This window comes from Pollicipes pollicipes, unplaced genomic scaffold (assembly GCF_011947565.3).
Source record: "Pollicipes pollicipes isolate AB1234 unplaced genomic scaffold, Ppol_2.1 Scaffold_7231;HRSCAF=8579_pilon_pilon_pilon, whole genome shotgun sequence".
Classification (NCBI taxonomy): domain Eukaryota; kingdom Metazoa; phylum Arthropoda; class Thecostraca; order Pollicipedomorpha; family Pollicipedidae; genus Pollicipes; species Pollicipes pollicipes.
This window is the reverse complement of record NW_023597034.1, coordinates 6,870,390-6,891,193: the sequence shown is the minus strand read 5'-3', so window position 1 is coordinate 6,891,193 and position 20,804 is coordinate 6,870,390. Positions and strand designations below refer to the sequence as shown.

At 49.8% G+C, this 20,804-nt stretch overlaps 2 protein-coding genes across 2 annotated transcripts in view; both read left to right on the top strand.

Moving 5' to 3' along the window:
* Window positions 1-20,804, top strand: part of dlg1 (MAGUK family member discs large 1) — a gene marked incomplete in the record, with an annotated part of 122,418 nt that overhangs the window by 37,516 nt on the left and 64,098 nt on the right.
* On the top strand, window positions 9,412-12,934 carry LOC119109157 (calreticulin-like). Its single transcript, XM_037232730.1, is given in 6 exon segments — window positions 9,412-9,568; window positions 10,082-10,183; window positions 10,940-11,295; window positions 11,592-11,675; window positions 11,677-11,901; window positions 12,092-12,934. Coding segments are annotated over 6 exon segments (1,233 nt in total). The 5' UTR covers window positions 9,412-9,474; the 3' UTR covers window positions 12,464-12,934.

Below are 20,804 nucleotides of genomic sequence, written 5' to 3'. Positions count from 1 at the left end.
ACCTATCTACTGCAAGTATTCGCGCGACACAGGGGCTCTGCCGAATTACCTGAGCGTGTGGTGTAACTAGTTATGAGTTAACGCGGGTTTACTCTGGCTGACTGAAGGACATCAAGCATCAGCTGACGATATGACGTCACTGGTATTCGACTAAACTTCAGGCGCGACAGGCCATGTTCCATCTTTACCTTTCGTACCTGTCTCTTGGAAGTATGGGCGTGCTGAATGAAGGCTCTGTCGAGTCTCCTGAGTAAGTAACGTCACTGGTCAAGAGCTTTTTACGGGACCTTTGTACCCCCAAACGGTATAATGCATCAGCTGATGATATGACGTCACTGGTGTCCGACTTAACATCAGGCGCGACAGGCCATGTTCTATCTTTACCTTTCGTACCCGTCTATTACAAGTATTGACGTGCTGAATGAAGGCTCTGTCGAGTCTCCTGGGTGTTGTAACGTTACTGGTCATGAGTTTTTTCTGGCTCCTTGGAACCCTCTATAGGGAAAAATGCATCAGTTGACGACATGATGTCAATGGTGTTCGACTTAACATGAGGCGTAACAGGTCATGTTCCATCTTTGCCTTTCGTACCTGTAAGTATTGGTGCGTTTAAATGATGGCTCTGCCGAGTCACCTGAGTGTGCGACGTCACTGGTCATGAATTTTTACCAACTATTTTTGGCTGAGCGAAAGCCATAAGGCATCAGCTAACGAAATGACGTCACTGGTAATCCACTGAGTGTGTGACGTCACTGGTCATGAGCTTTTACGGGCCTTTTTTGGCCGAGTTCAGGTCATTAGGCATCAGATAACGTTATGGCGTCACTTGTATTCGAATTAACATCAGTTGCAATAAGCCATGTTTCATCTTTACCTTTCGCGCCTGCCTACTGCAAGTATTCGTGCGCTACAAAAAGGCTCTGTCGATTCGCCTGAGCGTGTGGGTGTAACTGGCCATGAGTTTGTGCAGGTTTACTCGGGGCTGACTGACGGACATCAAGCATCAGCTGACGATATGACGTCACTGGTAATCGACTAAACTCCAGACGAATCATCTGAGTGGGTGACGTCGCTGGCCATGAGTTCATACGGATTCACTTGGGCCGCCCAAGGCTACAAAGCAACACCTCCCGTGAAGCATCACAGGATGATATGTCGTCACTGTTATTCGACGTAACATCAGGTCCAACATGCCACGTACTTTCTTTACCTTTTGTACTTGTTTATTAAAGGTATGGACGTGCTGAATGAAGGCTCCGTCGAATCTCCTGAGTGTGTGACGTCACTGGTCACGAGTTTTTTACGGGTTCCTTTGAACCCATTTTAGGTTATAATTCATCAGCTGACGACATGACGTTACTGGTGCTCGACTAAACATCAGGCGCAACAGGTCATGCTCCATATTTGCCTTTCGTACCTGACTGCTACAAATATTCGCGTGCTATATGAAGGCTCCGCCGAATCATCTGAGTATGTGACGTCACTGATCATCAGTTGGTAGGAGGTCACTTGGCCACCTACGGCTACGGAGTTCCGCAGCAGAGGTGGGAGATGCACCATAGTTAAGCACACTAATTTTATTGTGCGCACCATTAAGTAACAACTTCAAACGCAACGGGCTGTTTCAACGACTAAAATTTTGAACAAACGTAAACACAAAACAAAGGTGATCCCAGCCCACAAACCGACGTATATGCAAAGCTATTCCGCCCGACATCACAGGATGCGCCCCTGAGCAGCTACGGTCCGGAATGCCCTGATGGCTAATAATAATCAAGGGCGCCGCCTAGCGGCCATAAGTCTGGGCCACAGCCCGAATATCAGTGACGTCATATGGTCAGGGTGATGCTTGATGTCCTTCAGTCAGCCCGAGTAAGCCCGCGTAAACTAATGACCAGTTACACCACATGCTCAGGTGATTCGGCAGAGCCTTTATGTAGCGCGCGAATACTTGCAGTATAGAGGTGCGAAAGGCAAAGATGGAACATGACCTGTTGCGCCTGAGATTAAGTCAAATACCAGTGATGTCATATCGTCAACTGATGTCTTGTACCCTATAGGTACAAAAAAAGCAGCCCGTAAAGAACTCATGACCAGTGACATTACACACTCAGGAGATTTCACAGAGCTTTCCTTAAGCATGTCAATGCTTACAATAGACAGGTACGAAAGGTAAAGACGAACATGGCCTGTCGCGCCTGGGTTAAGTTGAATACCAGTGACGTCACATCGCCAGATGATGCTTGATGTCCCTTCAGTCAGCCCGGGTAAACCCGCGTAAACTCATAACCAGTCACACCACACGCTCAGGTGATTGGGCAGAGCCTTTATGTGGCGCGCGAATACTTGCAGTAGATAGGTGCGGAAGGTAAAGATGAAACATGACATATTGTATCTGATGCTTAATTGAATACCAGTGACGTCATATCGTTACCTGATGCCTAATGGCCTTAAGTCGGCCTAAAAAGGCGCGGGAAAACTCATGACCAATGGCGTCACACACTTAGTGGATTACCAGTGACGACATATCGTTAGATGATGCCTAATGGCTTTCCCGGCCAACAATAGCCTGTAAAAACTCATGATGACGCACTCAGGTGATTCGGCAGAGCCATCATTAGGCTCGCCAATACTTTAACAGGTGCGAAAGGCAAAGATGGAACATGACATGTTGTGCCTGATGCTAAGTCGAACACACAGTGACATCGTATCGTCAACTGAAGCATTATACCATATAGGGGGTTGAAAAGAGCCCGTAAGAACTCTTAACCAATGACGTGATATAACACGCGAATGCTTGCAGTAGACAGGTACGAGAGGTAAAGATGGAACATGGCCCTGTTGAGCCTGATGTTGAGTCGAATACCAGTGACGTCATATCATCCCGCGATGCTTTACAGGATATGATGCTTTGTTGCATTGGGCTGCCCAAGTGAACCCGTATAAACTCATGACCAGTGACGTCACGCACTCAGATGGTTCAGCATCACCTTGATATAGCACGCGAATGCTTGCAGTAAACAGGTACGAAAGGCAAAGATAGAGCATGGCCTGTTGCGCATGACACCTAGACGAAAACCGGTGACGTCATATGGTCAGCTGATGTGGTATGGCTTACAGTGGGTTCAAAACAGTCTATACAAAATTAATGGTTAGTGACGTTACACACTCAGGTAATTCGGCAGACCCTTCCTTCAGCATTCAAATACTTGCAATGGACAGGTACCAAAGGTAAAGAATGGAGCATGGCCATGGCCGCCTGAATTGTATTCGGATACCAGTGACGGCACATCTTCAGTTAATGTAGTATGACCTTTCGTCGGCCCAAAAGAGGCCGTAAAATCTGATCACAAGTGACATTCACACACAGTCGAATGCCAGTGACGTCACATCATTAGGCTATGCTTACGGCCCTCAGTTGGCCCCCCAAAGATCCATAAAAATGCATGACTCAGTGACGTCACACACTCACGTGATTTGGTAGCTTTTATTCATCACGCCAGTGCTTGCAGTAGACAGGTACGAAGCTAAAAATGAACCTTGACCTGTTGCGACCAATATTTAGTCGAATATCACTGACGTCACGATACCCAGTGATATTTCACGGAACATGATACACCGCGGCGTGGGGCCTAAGTGCACTCGTATCAAGTGGTGATTGGTGACGTCACACATTCAGGTGATTCGGTCAAGCTTTTATTCGGCACGCAATGCTTGCAGCAGACAGGTACGAAAGGTAAGATGGAATAAGGCCCGTTGCGCCTGATGTTTCATTGAATACCAGCGACGACATATCGTCAGGTGATGCTTTACGGCATTCATTGCACCCAAAAGAGCCCTAAAGCTCACAAACCAGTGACGTCACATATCCAGTCGAATACCAGTGACATTCATATCGCTAGCAAATGCCTTGTAGCCTTCAGTCGGCCCAAAAGAACCCAGATCGATGCACACCCATTTTCAGTGACGTCACTACGTCGGCTGATACCTAACAGCATTTCTTCATCATGGCAGTACAGGAAACCCTGCAGCCAGCGTAGCTCTCTCCCCACCGTCGGCAATACAGGTACCCAAGTAAAAAAAAGCCCGAAATCAGAACCATAGACAAAAACAATAAGTGCAGATGAAAATAGATACCTGTATACACCACGACGCCAAATTAACAACCACACCAGCTGTGCCCGCCCTCCGATACTCCGCTCTCTCACTCAAACACAGGGATGAATGTTAGTAGTTGCCAGCGTGTATTGATGTCAAACAATATTCTGTGGAAATTTGGTACTTTTCCTAGTTCATGGTGTCCAGTAATCTCACATTTAAGACATTTCAGAGCTTATTTGACGACGATTTGGAAAAAAACATATCATAAAAAATAGTTTTGAGTATACCTAGATGTAAATGGTGGTTAAAATATCACACCATAGTTGATAATAGTCTACTAGGGCTTCGTGTTGGCGATCTACTCCTACTAGAGTTCTGCGTTTTGCCAACCTTAGATGACGTTTCCCGTTTGCTTTCACACAATCGCCACGAGATGTCGCTAAAGTCAAACGAAATCCGCTCTAGGTTGCCTTTCCAGAAGAATACAATGCACGGAAACTCCAAAGTGGTTCGTGCCGTAAAGAGTATTTTATATAGTTGGGGATAAGAGGAGCAGCGTCATGAGACTATCGCAGATTTCCTGGAATGGGGAGGGTACAGGTAGTACAAACTGCTAAAAAACAATATTTCATCCGCGGCAGGGATGTCCATTGTCCCGGGGATGCGCCCGTCCAGTGATCAGAAATCGTAGACCCCTCTCTCCCGTCCAAAATAATTGAATTCCTAGCTTGAACCATGCATCATATTGTAATAGAAAATACAAGAGTGATACAAATGTGCTGTCCATTCCAAATTAGCAATGAACCTAATGACCTGTCGACCATTTCACGACTGTCAGCTATTGACGACACCCTAGCTGGCTGCGCAGGTATTGCGAAAAATTAATTTGACATGTATTTAGTACCGGGGAAATTTACCTCCCTTTCTTTGCATGAGCGTCTGTCGTCTATACTCTGTTTTAAGGTCAAAGTAGCATCTAGCAATATTCATCGAGGCCCTAGAACAATATGTCCATGACCTCAACCGCAATGTTCCTGTAGGTGCTGCCATCTTGTGTGCGAGTTGTGCTGTCACCTGTCAAAAATGCTATGCAAACGTGGCCGTCTCACGGGTGTTAATTTGTGTTCTGTTGTGAGGCCCCCCCCCCCCCCCAACGTTGAGATGGGGTCCCCCCTCCCCCCCCCAATGTTTGGCTTGGATCCCCAATGCTTTTCGCTGGAATATACTGAAGAAAACGTGAGTAAAAGATGAGCATAACACAAAGACTATTTTCTTGATCTTCTGCGTAGTGGCGTCTCGTACCACTCTCAACAAAAAGTCACAATTGCTCAACAAGATAAAAATCGTAACAGCTGAGCGGATGAACAGCGCAATAAACTTCACATACCTAGCGCCAGAAGAAAGCAATGGTTTGTGGGGTTAAAGTGGAAAGCCCTGGAATATGGGGACGACTTAAGTCCTTCATGGCTAACCCCGTTCCCGTCTCCCACAACCAAGATGCGTGCCGCCCTCCATGACCGTCATAGAAGAGTGCCATCGGCGCCCTGAGGTGGCCTCTAAATGGGCGCCTTCACGTGCCAACCAGAAGAGACGGCGTGCGTCCAGTGCTTGCTCCCTGTATGCAATCCTGCATGGCTTCTATGCTGCTTAAATTAGAGACTTTCATGAATGATGCGAAGATTAAAAGTATAAAGCGTTTAACCAAAGTAAGTGGGGCTAAATCCGGTAAGAACAAAATGGGGGGAAGGTTGTTCAGGCCTTCGTTTCGCCCCCCCCCCCCCAATAATTTACAAAAATGGACACCCCTGGCCTGTCCTGTTATGATTGTGAAGTGTGACGTGATCATCGAAAAGAAACACGGTATAAAAACCTTTTTCTCACATTCTCAGAGAATCCCCATCACTGAATGTCCCTTGGCACCCTGAAACGTAGCTTCAATGTCGGACTTCATATAAGGGTGGCCACTACATAGGCATCTGAGATTGGGGAATGACAAATCGAGGACTGGAAGGGTCAAAGTCGAAACTGGAGAAACAATCTGACCTGAAAATCATATATGGGACAGGAAAAAACCAATAAACGTACAACTATGGAGAAAAAAATGGGGGAGCGGAATCTCAAACTAATGTATCGTGTGGAAACACGTCCACCTAATCCCCTGCAGTGATTGCACCCATGAGGGTGGGTGCAGTTTCCCAGCCTAATGCCCATTTCTCTATGCGTGTTCACGGAGGAGGGGCGTCCAGGCTCTTTCTATGGGTGCCATAGTTGACTGAGATGCATCATGCCAGTTTTTATATTTTGCTGAAGCAGCCTGGTGAAAGTGAATACATGCGGGTTTAAGGGAGCGGGCATCCGGCCATCTCCAGAATATAAAAACGCATCTCTAGAATCAATATATATATAATATCATATATAACATAATATATAATATAAGTAATATAATATATATAACGGAATCAAAAACATCTCTAGAATTAAAAGAGTGTCATTGCTCCTTCTAACAGGGGATTACCAGCATTGAACAACAGGAGGACTAGCCGACAATATTGGGGCCAAATTTAACGTTCCGGGGTGGTCGTGCAGCCAGAGCCTTGGCCAGGGGCGGGGAGGGCACATGGTTGACAAAGGGCCCCCTGATAGTTAAAAGGCTCTGGCTGGTCCTTTCGCTTATGAGGGCATGCCTGTAATTGGTACTTCTTTTCATTTTTCTTTCTATAGCTAAAATAGAAGCCACAACCAGTCACGAGATAATCTCGAACTGACTGAGAAATTATGCGTTAAAAAAGCTGAATGAAATAAATCACCTGCGCTCTTCATTTTACAATGGTGCAGTAGATTATTTCTAAACCGATAGATGGTCTCTTGAGTAGAGCACTAGGGGCACATTTTTTCTCCCGTTCAGGAGCTGAAGGGCCATTCCGTTCCAACGCGAATTGTCTTCCGGCTGTCATTCTGGCGGCACGATGAGGTGAGATCCCCTTGTCGATCCGGAGACACTTAGAGGGATACATAATATAGCATTGGCCGCTTCCTGACGCGGAAGGCCTTGTGACCCGCGCCGCTGGCACCGGATCGACGCAAGAAACCTCACTGACTCATCAACATCCCTAATCGCCGCAGATGATCTAGTAATCGGCGCATAGACTTAAGGTCGGCTTAACCCGTCGCTCGATGTTGGGGGACCCTGACTGGCACGGGATCCTTTTAATGTCTCAATGTGAGCACATATCATAAATTGTGTTTCTTTCACTGACAAATCGCCCCCGACAAACCCAAGAAGTCCTCTATCATGCGGGGTCTCGTCCCCGTCCTTGTTGAGCAAATGTTCTGACCAACTCGAGAACCTTTTTTGACACAGATCACCCTGTTGGCACTGGGCCCTTGATCGATAAAAGAGCCCTGCGTTGTCACAGGAGCCTCGACCAATGTAAATCGCGGGCCCGGCCTCGCCTTGTGCCACCTTGGGAAATGGGCCCCAAGAGATCAGGACGACACGGAGCTGACTGCTCGGCGTTGGTGATATCTGGTCGAAATGGTGGGGCGCTCTGTCTTAGGGCGGAGTCCCAATTGGCACGAGACCCTCTGACATTTGAGATCACGGCCCTTCGGGCGGGCGTTCTAACCGTCTAACTAACTTCAGCCAGCCCTGCAGATCCTTCAGCCAGCCCTGCAGACCCTTCAACCTTCCAATCAGACCCTTGATCTATGGTCCCGAGGGATCTTTCATCCTCTCTTCGGACCTCCTCAAACGAAGCCTATGACCGCATCTAAGCCGCTAGCTGGCACATGACCACCTGTTAGGCACCGCGGGCCCCTGACCGACACGGGGGCCCCAACCGTTGTTTCAGGGTTCCAGACAAATGCAAGCTGTGGCCCCCCGCCTTGCTCCTGCTTGGGAAATGGGCTCCCATGTTTCAGATTGACAGGGACCCAGCTGTTCGGTGTTCGTGGTCTCCGATCGACCGACACAACCGCATCGTGTCAGGGGGTTCTCAAACGGTGCAAGAGGACCTCTGACTGACATTTTAGGTCGCGAACCTACTGGCTGCGATTCTTAACGTGGCCCACAGCCAGTCATTCAGGCCCTCATGCCTTTCAACCGAGCCCTTGATCAGCGGTCCCCGCTCGCCCGCCCGGATTTAGGCCTCATCAAACACTGTCCTTGGTCGGCCCGGGGCCCCTTGCGGAGACAGGACCCTCTGTTAGGCACTGCAGACCTCTGGCAGGGGCCCCGACCAGTGCAAATTGCTGTCCCCGCTTTTGAAGCTGATTGGGAAGTGGACTTTAAAGGCCCATATCGACACAGAGCTGACTATGCGATGCTGGTGGTGTCTTACCGAAATGTAGGCCGATATCGACTCAGGAGGTCCCCGATCGGAAGAAACGAGCCTCTGACTGTCATTTGAGGGCCCGTCCTCACAGGCTGGAGACGCAGAATAAGACCCGACCAGCACTTCGTGCCCTTAAGCCCACTAATTGGGCCCTTGATTGTCGGTCTCGGTAGGCCCTCCAGGCTCTTCGGGCCTCCTCAAACACTTCCCCTGGCCGACTCCGGCCTTTTGTCAACACAGAGCCCCTGTTAGGCGCTGAAGGGCCCGTGGCAGGCGCCGGGGCCCTGAATAATATAAATCGCTGGGTGCTGCTTTGTCCCTGCCTGGGGAACCTGGCCGACACGGAGCCGACTGCGCGAAATGGGTGGTGTCTAACCGAAATATGGGCTCTTATCGACTAAGGGGGGGGGGGGGCTGATCATTGCGCAGGGTCCTCTTGGATGGCGGTGTAGTACCCGAGCCTGCGGGCCTGACCCATGAATGCGACCATCCGGTCGGCCTTTCGGGCCCCTTATCGGACGTCTCGAGGGGCCCTTCGGATCCCTCGGACCCAAAGGGAGGCACGTTCTCTCCGTGCCCCTCCCCCCCCCCCTTCGCTCTTCTCTGTGCCACTGTTACGGGGACGAGCGAGCACAGATGGAAAATGGTGACCAAAAACCTTTGGGCCAATAAGGGCGTCCCATGCCGCCGCGGGCTATGATTTCCCTGCCATTTCCATCTGCAACATCCCTGTTTTGCACTATCACACACCTGTCCGGTGTCCGGTATCTGCGAGAGGCCACCCACCCCGCGCGGAACCCTCGGACGTCCCCTTCCCTCCCCCTAAAATCCCACAGCTCGCTACAGCTGATGCGTTCTCGTTCAGCTCTGTCCGTGGCTCGCGTTCATTGGCTCTCCATGTGGACCAATGGGATTCAGCCAATGCAGAACATCCTTGGCCAATGGTAGCGCTCCACGAGTTGTGGATGTCTGGAAAGCCGGCTAGAGCGGCGAGGGTTACCGGCATTCGTCTGTTGGGCCGGATGGGTGTGGGGCGCGCATGTTAGATACGAAAATGAAAGTCCTTCTTCTTGTTGCCCTCTTCTCGCTCGCGCGCAGCGAAGTATTTTTTCAGGACAAATTCGCCGACGGAGGTAAGTTTAGCGCTGATTCGGTCAGTGTTATCCGTGCTGATGCTACCCGCGTCTCGGAAATTCAGCCACAATTCCTAATGTTTGATTCCTTCAGAAGACCCAACTAGCTATGGTTATAGATGAAGTGATGTGGATGATGGGATAAACATGAAGCGAAAGTAAGCGGCTAAAAATGTAACATGGAACTCCAAAATATCAGATTTAATAAGACGCGTCAGCCTGGCTCTAGTCACAGCTTTTTATTTCCTGCCGTATGGAATGTGTTAGCCCCGTGAACGAATAATGGACTCGTAATGATGCAATACCAGTATGCTTGTTGCTTTCTGGTTTAATGGTTAATACCATCATCACCATGTGTTTGGGCTGTGTTGGGCATTTAATTGTCATTAATATTTATACTGTTGTGTGCTGAATTATATTTTCACAACTGGTTGACTTCCTTTTTCAGGGAATTGTAGACTGTTTGTCAGTGCTGTTTTCAACACTGACAGGTTCACCTTTGTTTTTTCGCAGATGAATGGGAGAGCCGATGGGTGCTGTCGGAACACTCCAAGGACAATGGCAAATTTTTGCTAAGTGCTGGGAAATACTTCTCAGACAAAGAAGAGGACAAAGGTGAGAGAATGAGATATTTGATGTTTGAAAAATGAATGGTAGCAGACTTAATCTGTATTAAATTGCCTGTCATGTGGGAAATTTTACCATTATTTTACCTCCATAATTGTGATTTCTATGTAGTTCTGCCAGTTTTCCAAGTCAAAGGTTTATTTTTTCATGAAAATTAGTTTCATCTTGATTGCAACATGAAGCTTACACTGATGTGCTGTATGTTTAATTGTGAATGTGTTTGTAGTTTTTTTACAGTTGTGTATCATGATAAAGTGCTTCATGAGTGTGAAAACATCTGCCTTGCATTCTATCCAGGCATTGTTCATTTATCTGGCCATTTATCAGTTTTTTAAAGCTTCTGCTACTCAACCAGAAATACCTGAGACACATTTGTGGTGGCAAATGGGCAATGAATGCCCCTTGGCCACCAGAAATGTTGGCCCAATGATATGAAACATAGTGACCATGGTGGAAAACTTTGGGCAACATCTCCCTGGCAGCCGGAGCAACGGTTGTTCACCCTGTAGCTAGTGGTTTGATGCATCTTGCAACATCCGCTACTTGGTGTGATTTGAGAAGCTGTTGCATTGTGGTACTAGTTTAAGTTGGTACACATCTTTTCAAAGTGCAAAACTTGCTGTTTTCAGGCCTATGTGATCAAAGGTTTGTGACGGGATTAATTTGTACCAGTCCATGGTCTGTGTGCATCACTATTTGTAGGGAGTTTTAGTTGTGCTTGCATTTAAACCATTTCCTTTTCAGGGCTCAAAACATCAGAAGATGCCAAGTTCTATGCAATTTCTGCAAAGTTCCCAGCAGTGTCCAACAAAGACAAGACATTTGTTGCCCAGCTGTCTGTGAAGCATGAACAGAATATTGATTGTGGTGGAGGATACATCAAGCTGTTCCCCAGCTCTCTTGACCAAAAGGACATGCATGGAGAATCTCCCTATGCTATCATGTTTGGCCCTGACATTTGTGGTCCAGGCACCAAGAAAGTGCATGTCATCTTCAATTATAATGGCAAGAATCACCTGATCAAGAAAGATATCCGTTGCAAAGATGATGTATACACGCATGTGTACACCCTCATTCTCAAGTCTGACAATACCTACGAGGTGAGAATCATGCTCTGTGTGGTAAACTTGATCTGGGGTCATCAATTTCCAAACAAATTAGGATGTGCTTCTTGGGTCATCATCATTTGGGATTTCTCCATCTCTGATTCATCACACTGATTATTGGTTGAAATGGAGCAAACTGTAAGCATGTGTGCATGTTGCACATTTCATGTGGTACAATTTGGCCTTGAATTGTCACTGTAACATGGCTGGATACCTTAATTATTCACCATCAGCCAACAGGTCGTGAAGCAAGTAGCCATATCAGTGTTTAACAAATTTTTTTCTTCCAGGTGCTCATTGACAATGAGAAAGTGGAATCTGGTGACCTGGAGGGTGATTGGGACATGCTCCCACCGAAGACCATCAAGGATCCAGGAGGCCAAGAAGCCCGAAGACTGGGATGACCGCGAGAAGATCGATGACCCAGAGGACAAGAAGCCGGAGGACTGGGACCAGCCAGAGCACATCCCTGACCCGGATGCCACCAAGCCTGAGGATTGGAACGAAGACATGGATGGCGAGTGGGAACCTCCGATGATTGACAACCCCGATTACAAGGGCGAGTGGAAGCCGCGCCAGATCGACAACCCGGAGTACAAGGTACAACTAATATGCTTGGGCAGTGTTGAAGCCTAAAAAATATGCTGCATGTCTGCTGATCTTTGCATGGGCTTTGTTTAAGATGTAGATGACTGTAGTCCTTGTGAAAATTGTCGCGTGGTAGGTGCCTGTAATATGATAAGCGTTCCACGATCACCTGCGCTAATCGTACTCCGGCTGGTGTTCACAGGGCAAGTGGGTGCACCCCATGATCGACAACCCCGAGTACGAGGCGGATGACACTCTGTACCTGTATGAGGACATCGGCGTGGTGGGTCTCGACCTGTGGCAGGTCAAGTCGGGCACCATCTTCGACAATCTGCTCATCACCGACGACGTCGAGGCGGCCAAGGCTGATGCTGAGGCAGTGCTGAAGCGGGTGGAAGGTGAGAAGAAGATGAAGGAGGCCGAGGAGGAGGAGGAGCGTCAGCGGCTGAAGGAGGAAGCTGACAAGGCAAAGGACGAAGAAGGTGATGAGGATGAGGATGAAGAGGACGAGGAGGATGACGACAAGAAGTTGGATGACGAGGATGATGTGCTTGAGGCGCATGACGAGCTGTAAAGCAGTGTTCTAGTGCAAACTGTCATATTTAAACCGTGATATATTGTCCTCGTGTGGAGCTTCACTGTTGTCGGGGCATCCCCGGCGTTGCACGCCTCCAGGTCTTGATGTTCAGGAATACGAGGGCAGCCAGCTGACATTGAGAGATAAGCATGTTGTTATGGCTGCAGTGAGCATCTTGTATGAAAGTGGAGGCATAGTGGTGAAAAACTGGTGCGTGCGTGAAGCATTCTCATGTCTTGTCCCTTTGGGTGGGCGGGATTTTAATTGGGGGTCTCGCGCCGCTGTGACATTTCGCGTCTGCATGTGAACGAAGTACGCGGGGCGCGCAAACTGCACGTTTTTTGTGTTGTGGAGTATTCTTGTTTTATTATTCACAATAGTGACTGTTCCACCTGTGTCCGAAGGAAAACATTTCAGTTACTCCAGAGATTTGTTCGCTGCGTGCTCAATACAGGAATTGTGTTGGTGGTTGCGATCTGTTCTGAAGCAATGCGGAAGAAGCGGCTTGAGTAGTTACGGGACAGGTGCCCGCATCGATGACCGAGGCCGGTTATTTGATTTCGACTGCAAGCGTCGTGAACATGCCCGGCAGGCTACGCTGTAAGTTAAGTAATCCCTGTAGCTTGTTCAGGAGCAAGTGGGAGTTTGGAACCGGGCTTGAGCGTAGTTCAAAACGAGTCTACGGACTAACCTACGTCGTTTGACCCGGGAGGCCAGTAGGCCTTGGCTCAAGATGCCGTGGGCAGTGCTCCGGGTCGCGAGGCATACGACGTGGGCTCGCGAGAGTAGCAGGTGACCACAGCTTTAGGCGGACGCTTTCCCAGTGCATGCTGCGGTGTTTGCGGCCAACAATGTTTAACGTAACGCGAAGTGCCGTTTGGCTTCTTTGGGCTGTTGGACGATAAATATTTACCGTAGTGTAACGTTGCACCTACTATGCTCGACATGGGGTTTGACGGGTAACTGTTCCCGCCCCGATACCGGCGCCATCTGCATGCAAAAGTATGGAGAGACGGCGACGTTCAGCGGCGAAAACTGGCAGCTTACCCACACGAAAATATCCGACCAGCCCGGGCAGAGAGCATCTTATCAGCATGTAATGAGTTGGGAGCCGAAGCCAGGTGGCTCAGGTGGCAATTTGGAAGCATTGAACGCAAGGAAAACAAAAAACTAACCGCGACAGACCTTGTGGCTTTTGAAAAAGTTCGGTAACGGTTGGAAAGGAAGAAAAATATTTTCTCATCAGGCCGTCGCGTGCGGCATTCGGCGTGGGCTCCAAAGAGGCTCCGGTAGCTTAATACATCTCATGAGATCTCATATCCCATGAGACGTACGACTGCGCCCTCTGTTGACATCTGCTGTCACTACAAAACACCAATGTTCACACGGACGTAACCTACTACCACCACAGTGGCAGTGACACATGACAGGGACACGCCCCGCCGGCGACACATGACTTCATCATCGCTCGGTCACCGGACTCTGTTACTCCAGGGTAGCTCTGATTAGTGGCGACAAATGACCTGGTCCTGCTCACAGACTGTTTGTGGGCTAACATCCCCTAACATGGCTTTGCAACAGAGGTTCTCGCTGTTTGTAACATCGGGAGGAAGTTTTTCATCCCTTCTGGACTACCAATAGTTGATTATTCTGATAGATCTAACGACAAGGGATAGGTTTTGCTCATGTTAAGTCCAGTTTTTTTTAGCATTTTAGGTTTGGTATCCCGCGCCTGGCCAGGGTAAGTTGACTTCCCTCTTACGGTTTTTCGAACACAGCTCATAAACGAACGCTTGCAGCGACATCAAATTTCCAGCAGCTGTTCACCTATCAATTTGGCATCCTTTGCGCGGATTTGAAGTTGTCTGCCTAAGCGAGTGACCTAGGTCAGGCCTAAGAGATCAAATTCTAGAAAAAACTTTAACCATATGTAAGTTCTGCTGTTCTGATGTCTCGCCTCCGGCTCACTGGTACACACGGTACGTTCCAAGTCACGTCTGTATGTGACACTCGTCACAGGCACTCCACACAGTCCGTCCCGCCGGAGTATCGCCTCTGGCTCACTGGTACACACGGTACGTTCCAAGTCACGTCTGTATGTGACACTCGTCACAGGCACTCCACACAGTCCGTCCCGCCGGAGTATCGTCTCTGGCTCACTGGTGCACACGGTACGTTCCAAGTCACGTCTGTATTTGACACTCGTCACAGGCACTCCACACAGTCCGTCCTGCCGGAGTATCGCCTCTGGCTCACTGGTACACACGGTACGTTCCAAGTCACGTCTGTATTTGACACTCGTCACAGGCACTCCACACAGTCCGTCCCGCCGGCGCGTCCGTTCTCGCACCGGCGGCTTTCCGAGTCCTCACCTTGTTACTTTGTCCTCTCTTGCCCCCAGCCGCGTCCTTCGCATGGGGTGCCTGGAGCAGGAGGGGATCGCGAGCGCCCCTAAGCGGCGCTCGCCAAACTACGTAAACATTCACCGGCTGGCACATAGGTGTTCTCTGATGCTTTACACATACATAACTTTGTTGCGCGATTTGCCATTGCTCAAACTTGAAACATCATGTTAGCTACAGTTTGTTTTTCAGCTTTTACATAGGTGAGATCAGTGACCTGAGGCCAGGTCGTTTTGCTATTTTCCCTAAAAATGCAAATTCATAGTTAGTTTTTGCGTAGTCACGGTGTTTGCATATGAAGAAAAGAGTACTAACTGACATGCGCAATCAATATATTACACAGAGCACGTGGAATTGGCCTAGGTCATGACCTGTCTCTATGGGTGTCTTATACAAAACACACACCGTGCTCAAAATAGGCAATATTGTTAGGTAATTTGAGGGCTTATTTGAACATTTCATTGAAAATTGCTGAGGTATCATAATAATGCAAACTAGGTTTATAATAGATCACGTGAAGATGTGCAAGGTTATATGAGGTCATTCAGAGTTAATGGCTCCGGTTTTCGGCAGCGGAGGGGCTAGATGAACGACTGTGACCAAGTTCAAACGGTAACGTGACCTGACCTGAACCTTCCGGAAACAAAACGGTCGGAATGGAATCCCCACAGTCCGAGCGCTTCCTTCAGTGGCTTCGATATCCGTCAGGGCGCATTAGGATATGTTAAACTGCGTCTATCAAAGCGATCTTTTTTAGCCTGAATGATTAATGATTAGACAAGGCTTTCACAACGATATCTGTTTTGCTGTCTTGCTCGTACGACGGCTTAAATTTGAAGATCCCAGGAAGGGGGAGGGGGGAGCGGGTCAACTTCCCACCCGGCCGGCCACGGCCGTCTCAGACCACCGGCTGGGGGTGAGGTATCAAGGCAGGTCCATGTCTAATAATGCTAGAGCAAAAAATCTTGTATTTTTTGCCATGTCAACTTCCATCATATGATACGCCGGTTTGCGAATGGAAGTAGGCGTTTCATGACACAATATTCGAATCAGGACAAGAAATGAACTGGAGCTTCATTGGCATTCCTCTGGGCGTGACCTCCTTCGTATTCCCAACAGTTTCCTTTTCTTGGAAGGACAAATAGTACAGTGCAGGTCGCCTTTTTTAAAGAAGTGCCACGCTTGTCACCGGTCTTCATCGTATCTGTTCTTCCAGTCATCAACATGCTCGGTAAGATGGTTGAAATCCGGATCTCGTATAAAACGATTCTAAGCTCAGAACATACTACGGGAAGCAAACAAAATGTTGTTTGGTGTGGCAGAGTTTCCACTAGACCGGTAAATCACTGGCATAATATCATATTTGGGTTGGAGGAAAAGTCTGTGGATTCACGTTCAACGGACACAACCAAATAGCCTGCCAAGTATAAAAGGGTTTCACCGAAGCTGCCATTTTCCTCCATTTTTGGAAATGGTTTTTAGGCTGAGGGGTTCAAGTTACGGCGCTGCACCTGCGTGCTGACACCACTACGCTGCACCCTGCGTGGCGGCACCACTACGCTGCACCCTGCGTGGCGGCACCACTACGCTGCACCCTGCGTGGCGGCACCACTACGCTGCACCCTGCGTGGCGACACCACTACACTGCACCCTGCGTGGCGACACCAATACACTGCACCCTGCGCGGCGACACCACTACGCGGAAGGCTCACCATGCCAAACGTTGGTCATCCTCACATATGCATTTGGAGAATTGAGATCAGTCGGCAAGCCATCCATGATTTTTTTTGGTTCACCACCTCCGTTAGATAAACATCCGACTCTATCAGTTAAGTCCTGTGGGCGTGATCAAACGCTCAAATTACGCTCATTTGTGTCCAACTTTACGTTACACCATTGATGTTTTACGCCGTTATTGCACAGTCCACAAAACCAATCGGTTTGACGCATGGAGCTGAAGTTTATTTTGCACGCCAGTGTCTCGGGATAGATAAAAGGAAATTCCGTCGGTCAAGTTTTGCTTTCATTGCAGCTTTAAGGCAGGCGAGAATTAGTCCATTTGCGTATTACATTGATAGAATTCACGGACTTGAGCATGTTTTGCACTAACTGAATACTATATATATATATATATATATATATATATATATATATATATATATTATATATAGTTGTGTGTGTGTGTGTGTGTGTGTGTGTGTGTGTGTGTGTGTGTGTGTGTGTGTGTGTGTGTGTGTGTGTGTGTGTGTGAGTATTTATAAATAACAGCTTTACCGCTGAAGTATAGAGGTTAGAAATGTCCCCTAGCCAGTCTCAGCTCTTGTCTCTCTTTGCAGTAGTAAATGCCGTTCGATGTTCAAATGTTCGTATTCACTGTCTTTGCACACACAATTACGTCTCTTCACACAATCGCTGTCTCTCCACCCACTGTCTTTCCCGTCTCAGCTCGCCAACACAAGAACGAAATGTCCTCACCGCTCGACAGCTCGCAGCGCACCTCCCAGCCTCAGCTCTCTCTCGCCACTGTCCCCGGGCGTGGCATGGCGCCGCCGCGCAGGGCGTCCCCCGCGCGTCGCCTCCCCGCCATCAGGTTTCAGTGGGGACGGGCTGGCGCCGGCTCCGCGACGGACGCTGACCCCGTCCTGGACCGCACCACATGCACTGTGCTATACATACATAACACGCCTCCGTACAGCACATCACATCCGCTGATACTAAGAGGATAAAAAACAGACCGGTTATGGAGAAAGACGCGTTTTCAGAAATGCGTTTTGTCCAGCAATTTTTGGCTCAGAAACTTGATCGGTTTTGGTGCGGGAGCTCATGGCACGGGTTTTTGTTGACTTCTGGGAGTTTTTAGAGATCGTCACTGATATGGTGCTCCATGATCTCCCAGCATAGGCCAAGACAGAACGAAAGCAGGAAAAATGCCCTCTAACGATTCTGAAATTTCAACAGGCGCACTGCTCCGTCACCACAACATCATTACATATCACCAAACCATTACCCCGAGACTTTAAGGGCTGGAGTTAAATGGAGCACGCAAATGTGAAAATATGCCCACAATAACCCAATGGGTTGAGGTTTGCTAGATGGAGACCAATGGCTTGATAATGTTAGAGGTCCAGGTCGATGTCCAGGTTGGCAGGGCCAGACGCATGACACGTGCACTTTCAAAGGCGAAAGATCTAGCCTTCTCGGTTTATTTTCTTTGGGGGGCTTTGTCAAAATACATCTTTTTCAACATGTTTTTATTGTCAGTGGTGCGCTTGAAAAAAAACTTACCAGTAACACTACCAGTAACATATGTAGCCCGAGGCAATACGTGACCTATGTTACAAACAAGGTCGTATGAGGGCTATGACAAACAGCATCAACTAGGTGGCGACGCCCTTAGATTCACGTTTGTCTGAAATGGGATGCGTGTGCCTCATTTCACCATAAAAAGGACAACAACTTTTTGGAAAATGAATCAGCGTTACTGTGTTCGTTATTTTAGATACACGTGAATATTAATTGTTTTTATTATATTTTAGTTGTTAATATAAATGACAATAATTGTTAATTGTAATAATCAACAAATTATATTTAATTTATTAGTTGTTCTTATATATTTTACCGTTGCAAAAGTTCTGAATTTCCTATCATCTAAAGAACACATAGATGACTTGGGTCAAGTTAAACATCACAGAGCCAATCCATCTCAACATTGGGGTGGTCACAAACCGTAAAAAGATATGCAGTGTTTCACCACTGTGGAAAAATGCCGAGAAGCGTGGAAATGGCTGTGTGAAGCCGAAGTTGCGCGCGAGGGCTCTGACGGGTACAGTACTGTTGTGCGTATGGGCACCAACACTTGAGCGAGTATCTTAACGCCAAAGGTTTATTCGGCAGTCACTGGAGCAGCGAGCGGCCCGACCGTCGCATGCGCGTGCCGCGGCGCGAGAGGGGGAGCGGATGTTTGCAGATCTTATCTGTTGGCGCCGACGAAAGGCATTTAAGACATTGTGAAACAATTCGCGAAATGAAATGTCTTTACGAGTTGGAACTATTTCTATCGGCGTGAAGAAATAAGTTAAAAGGTGGGAAATGATTGTAGGTGCAGCTGGCGGAGTTAACGTGACAAATTCCAAGTGAAACCTGAAACTGCATAGGGTACGGTGACATCTGGCGGATGGGGCGGCAGGCGCATTTTCGGTGGCGCCGCCTACAGGTGACGCCGTCTGCAGCGCTCCCCCTAGACACGCCACGAAGTGGACGTGGCGGTAGCGCGCTGGCGGTTGCACCGCGCGTCCCGAGCGCGTGGAGAGAATGGAAGGCGGCATGGCGGGCTCGTTGGCAGTTGGGGCGACCGGAAGCGCAGCGGCAGCCGCGCGCTCATGGGCGGGGAGCGGTCGGTTTGGCTCGTAGGCCAGCGGGACACTCGCGCGGTCGAGCAGCACCAGCGGGCTGTCATCGGGAGGCGGCCGTGGCGCTAGCGTAGGCAGAGACCGGGCGTGTCCGCGGGTCAGAGCTGGGCCATCCTCCATAACGCCGGCTTCACGCGGTCGACGGACACGGTATCCCGGCGGGTGCCGCGGTCCATGGTGACGGTCTTCTCCGTGCGGCTCACGACCAGGAGCGGACCGTCGTAGGGGCGCGATAGCGGCGGCTTCACAGCGTCATGCCGGACAAACACGTGTGACGCGTCCGCGAGTGCACGTGGAACGTAGCTGTGCGCGTCGATTGATCGCCGGGGCGTCGTCGGTCGCAACGCCTGCATGATGCGGTGCAACTGGGTGGCGTACGACGCCGGGGCTGGTGTCTGGGCGGTCTGCGCTGGCTCGAAGAACTCGCCCGGCAGGCGGAGCGGTGAGCCATAGACGAGGTCGGCGGCGCTGCATTGAAGGTCGGTCTTGAGCGCTGACCGAATGCCCGTCCACCGGGGCGTGACCGCGCAACGAAGGGCCGTCTTGAGCTGCCTGTGCATCCGTTCGACGAGTCCGTTTGATTGTGGGTGGTAGCTGGTCGATCGGGTGTGTGAACATCCCAGGAGCGCGGTCAGCTCAGCCCACAATGCCGACTGAAATTGCCCGCTGCGGTCGGTGGTGATGTGGCTGGGGACGCCAAACCGGGCGACCTATCCGGCAACAAAAGCGCGGGCGACAGTGACCGCGGTCATGTCGCGGATCGGCACGGCCTCTGGCCAGCGGGTGAACCGGTCGACGATGGTCAATAGGCATGCGTGGCCGTCACTGGGCGGAAGAGGTCCTACGATGTCTACGTGCACGTGGACAAACCGATCACTGGGCGGGGCGAACACGCCCACAGGTGAGCGTGTGTGTCTCTGCGCCTTCGCACGCTGGCACGTCTGACAGGTTTGGGTCCACCCCCGCGAGTCTCTCTTGACGGAGGGCCAGGGAACCGGCTGGTGACGAGCTGGACGGTGGCTAGCACCCCCGGGTGCGACAGGTCGTGCACATGCCGAAAGTAGGCACGGCGCAGCGGGCCTGGGATTCACGTGCGCGTTATGTCGGTGGAGTCATCCACCACAAACGTCCGGCCACTGGGCAGGCGGGCGTCGCGCAACTGTAGGCCGTGGTCGGAGACACGGAACCGGACGAGCTCGTCGTCCACCTGCTGGCGGCCGCCGCTAACGCATCGAAGTCGTCGACGGTTGGCTCAGGCGCGAGAAGCACGTTGACGGCGCGGGACAACATGTCAGCGGCGACGTTTATCTTGCCCGGTATGTGGCTGATGTCGGTGGTGAACTGTGAGATGAAATCGATGTGTCGGGCCTCGCGCGGTAAGTGTCGGTCGCTGTTGCTCGAGATGGCATGGATCAGCGGCTTATGGTCGGTGAACACGATCAGTGGCCGTCCCTCGACAGCATACCGGAAGTGACGGATGGCGAGGTAGATCGCCAGCAGCTCACGGCCGAAGGTGCTGTAGCGCCT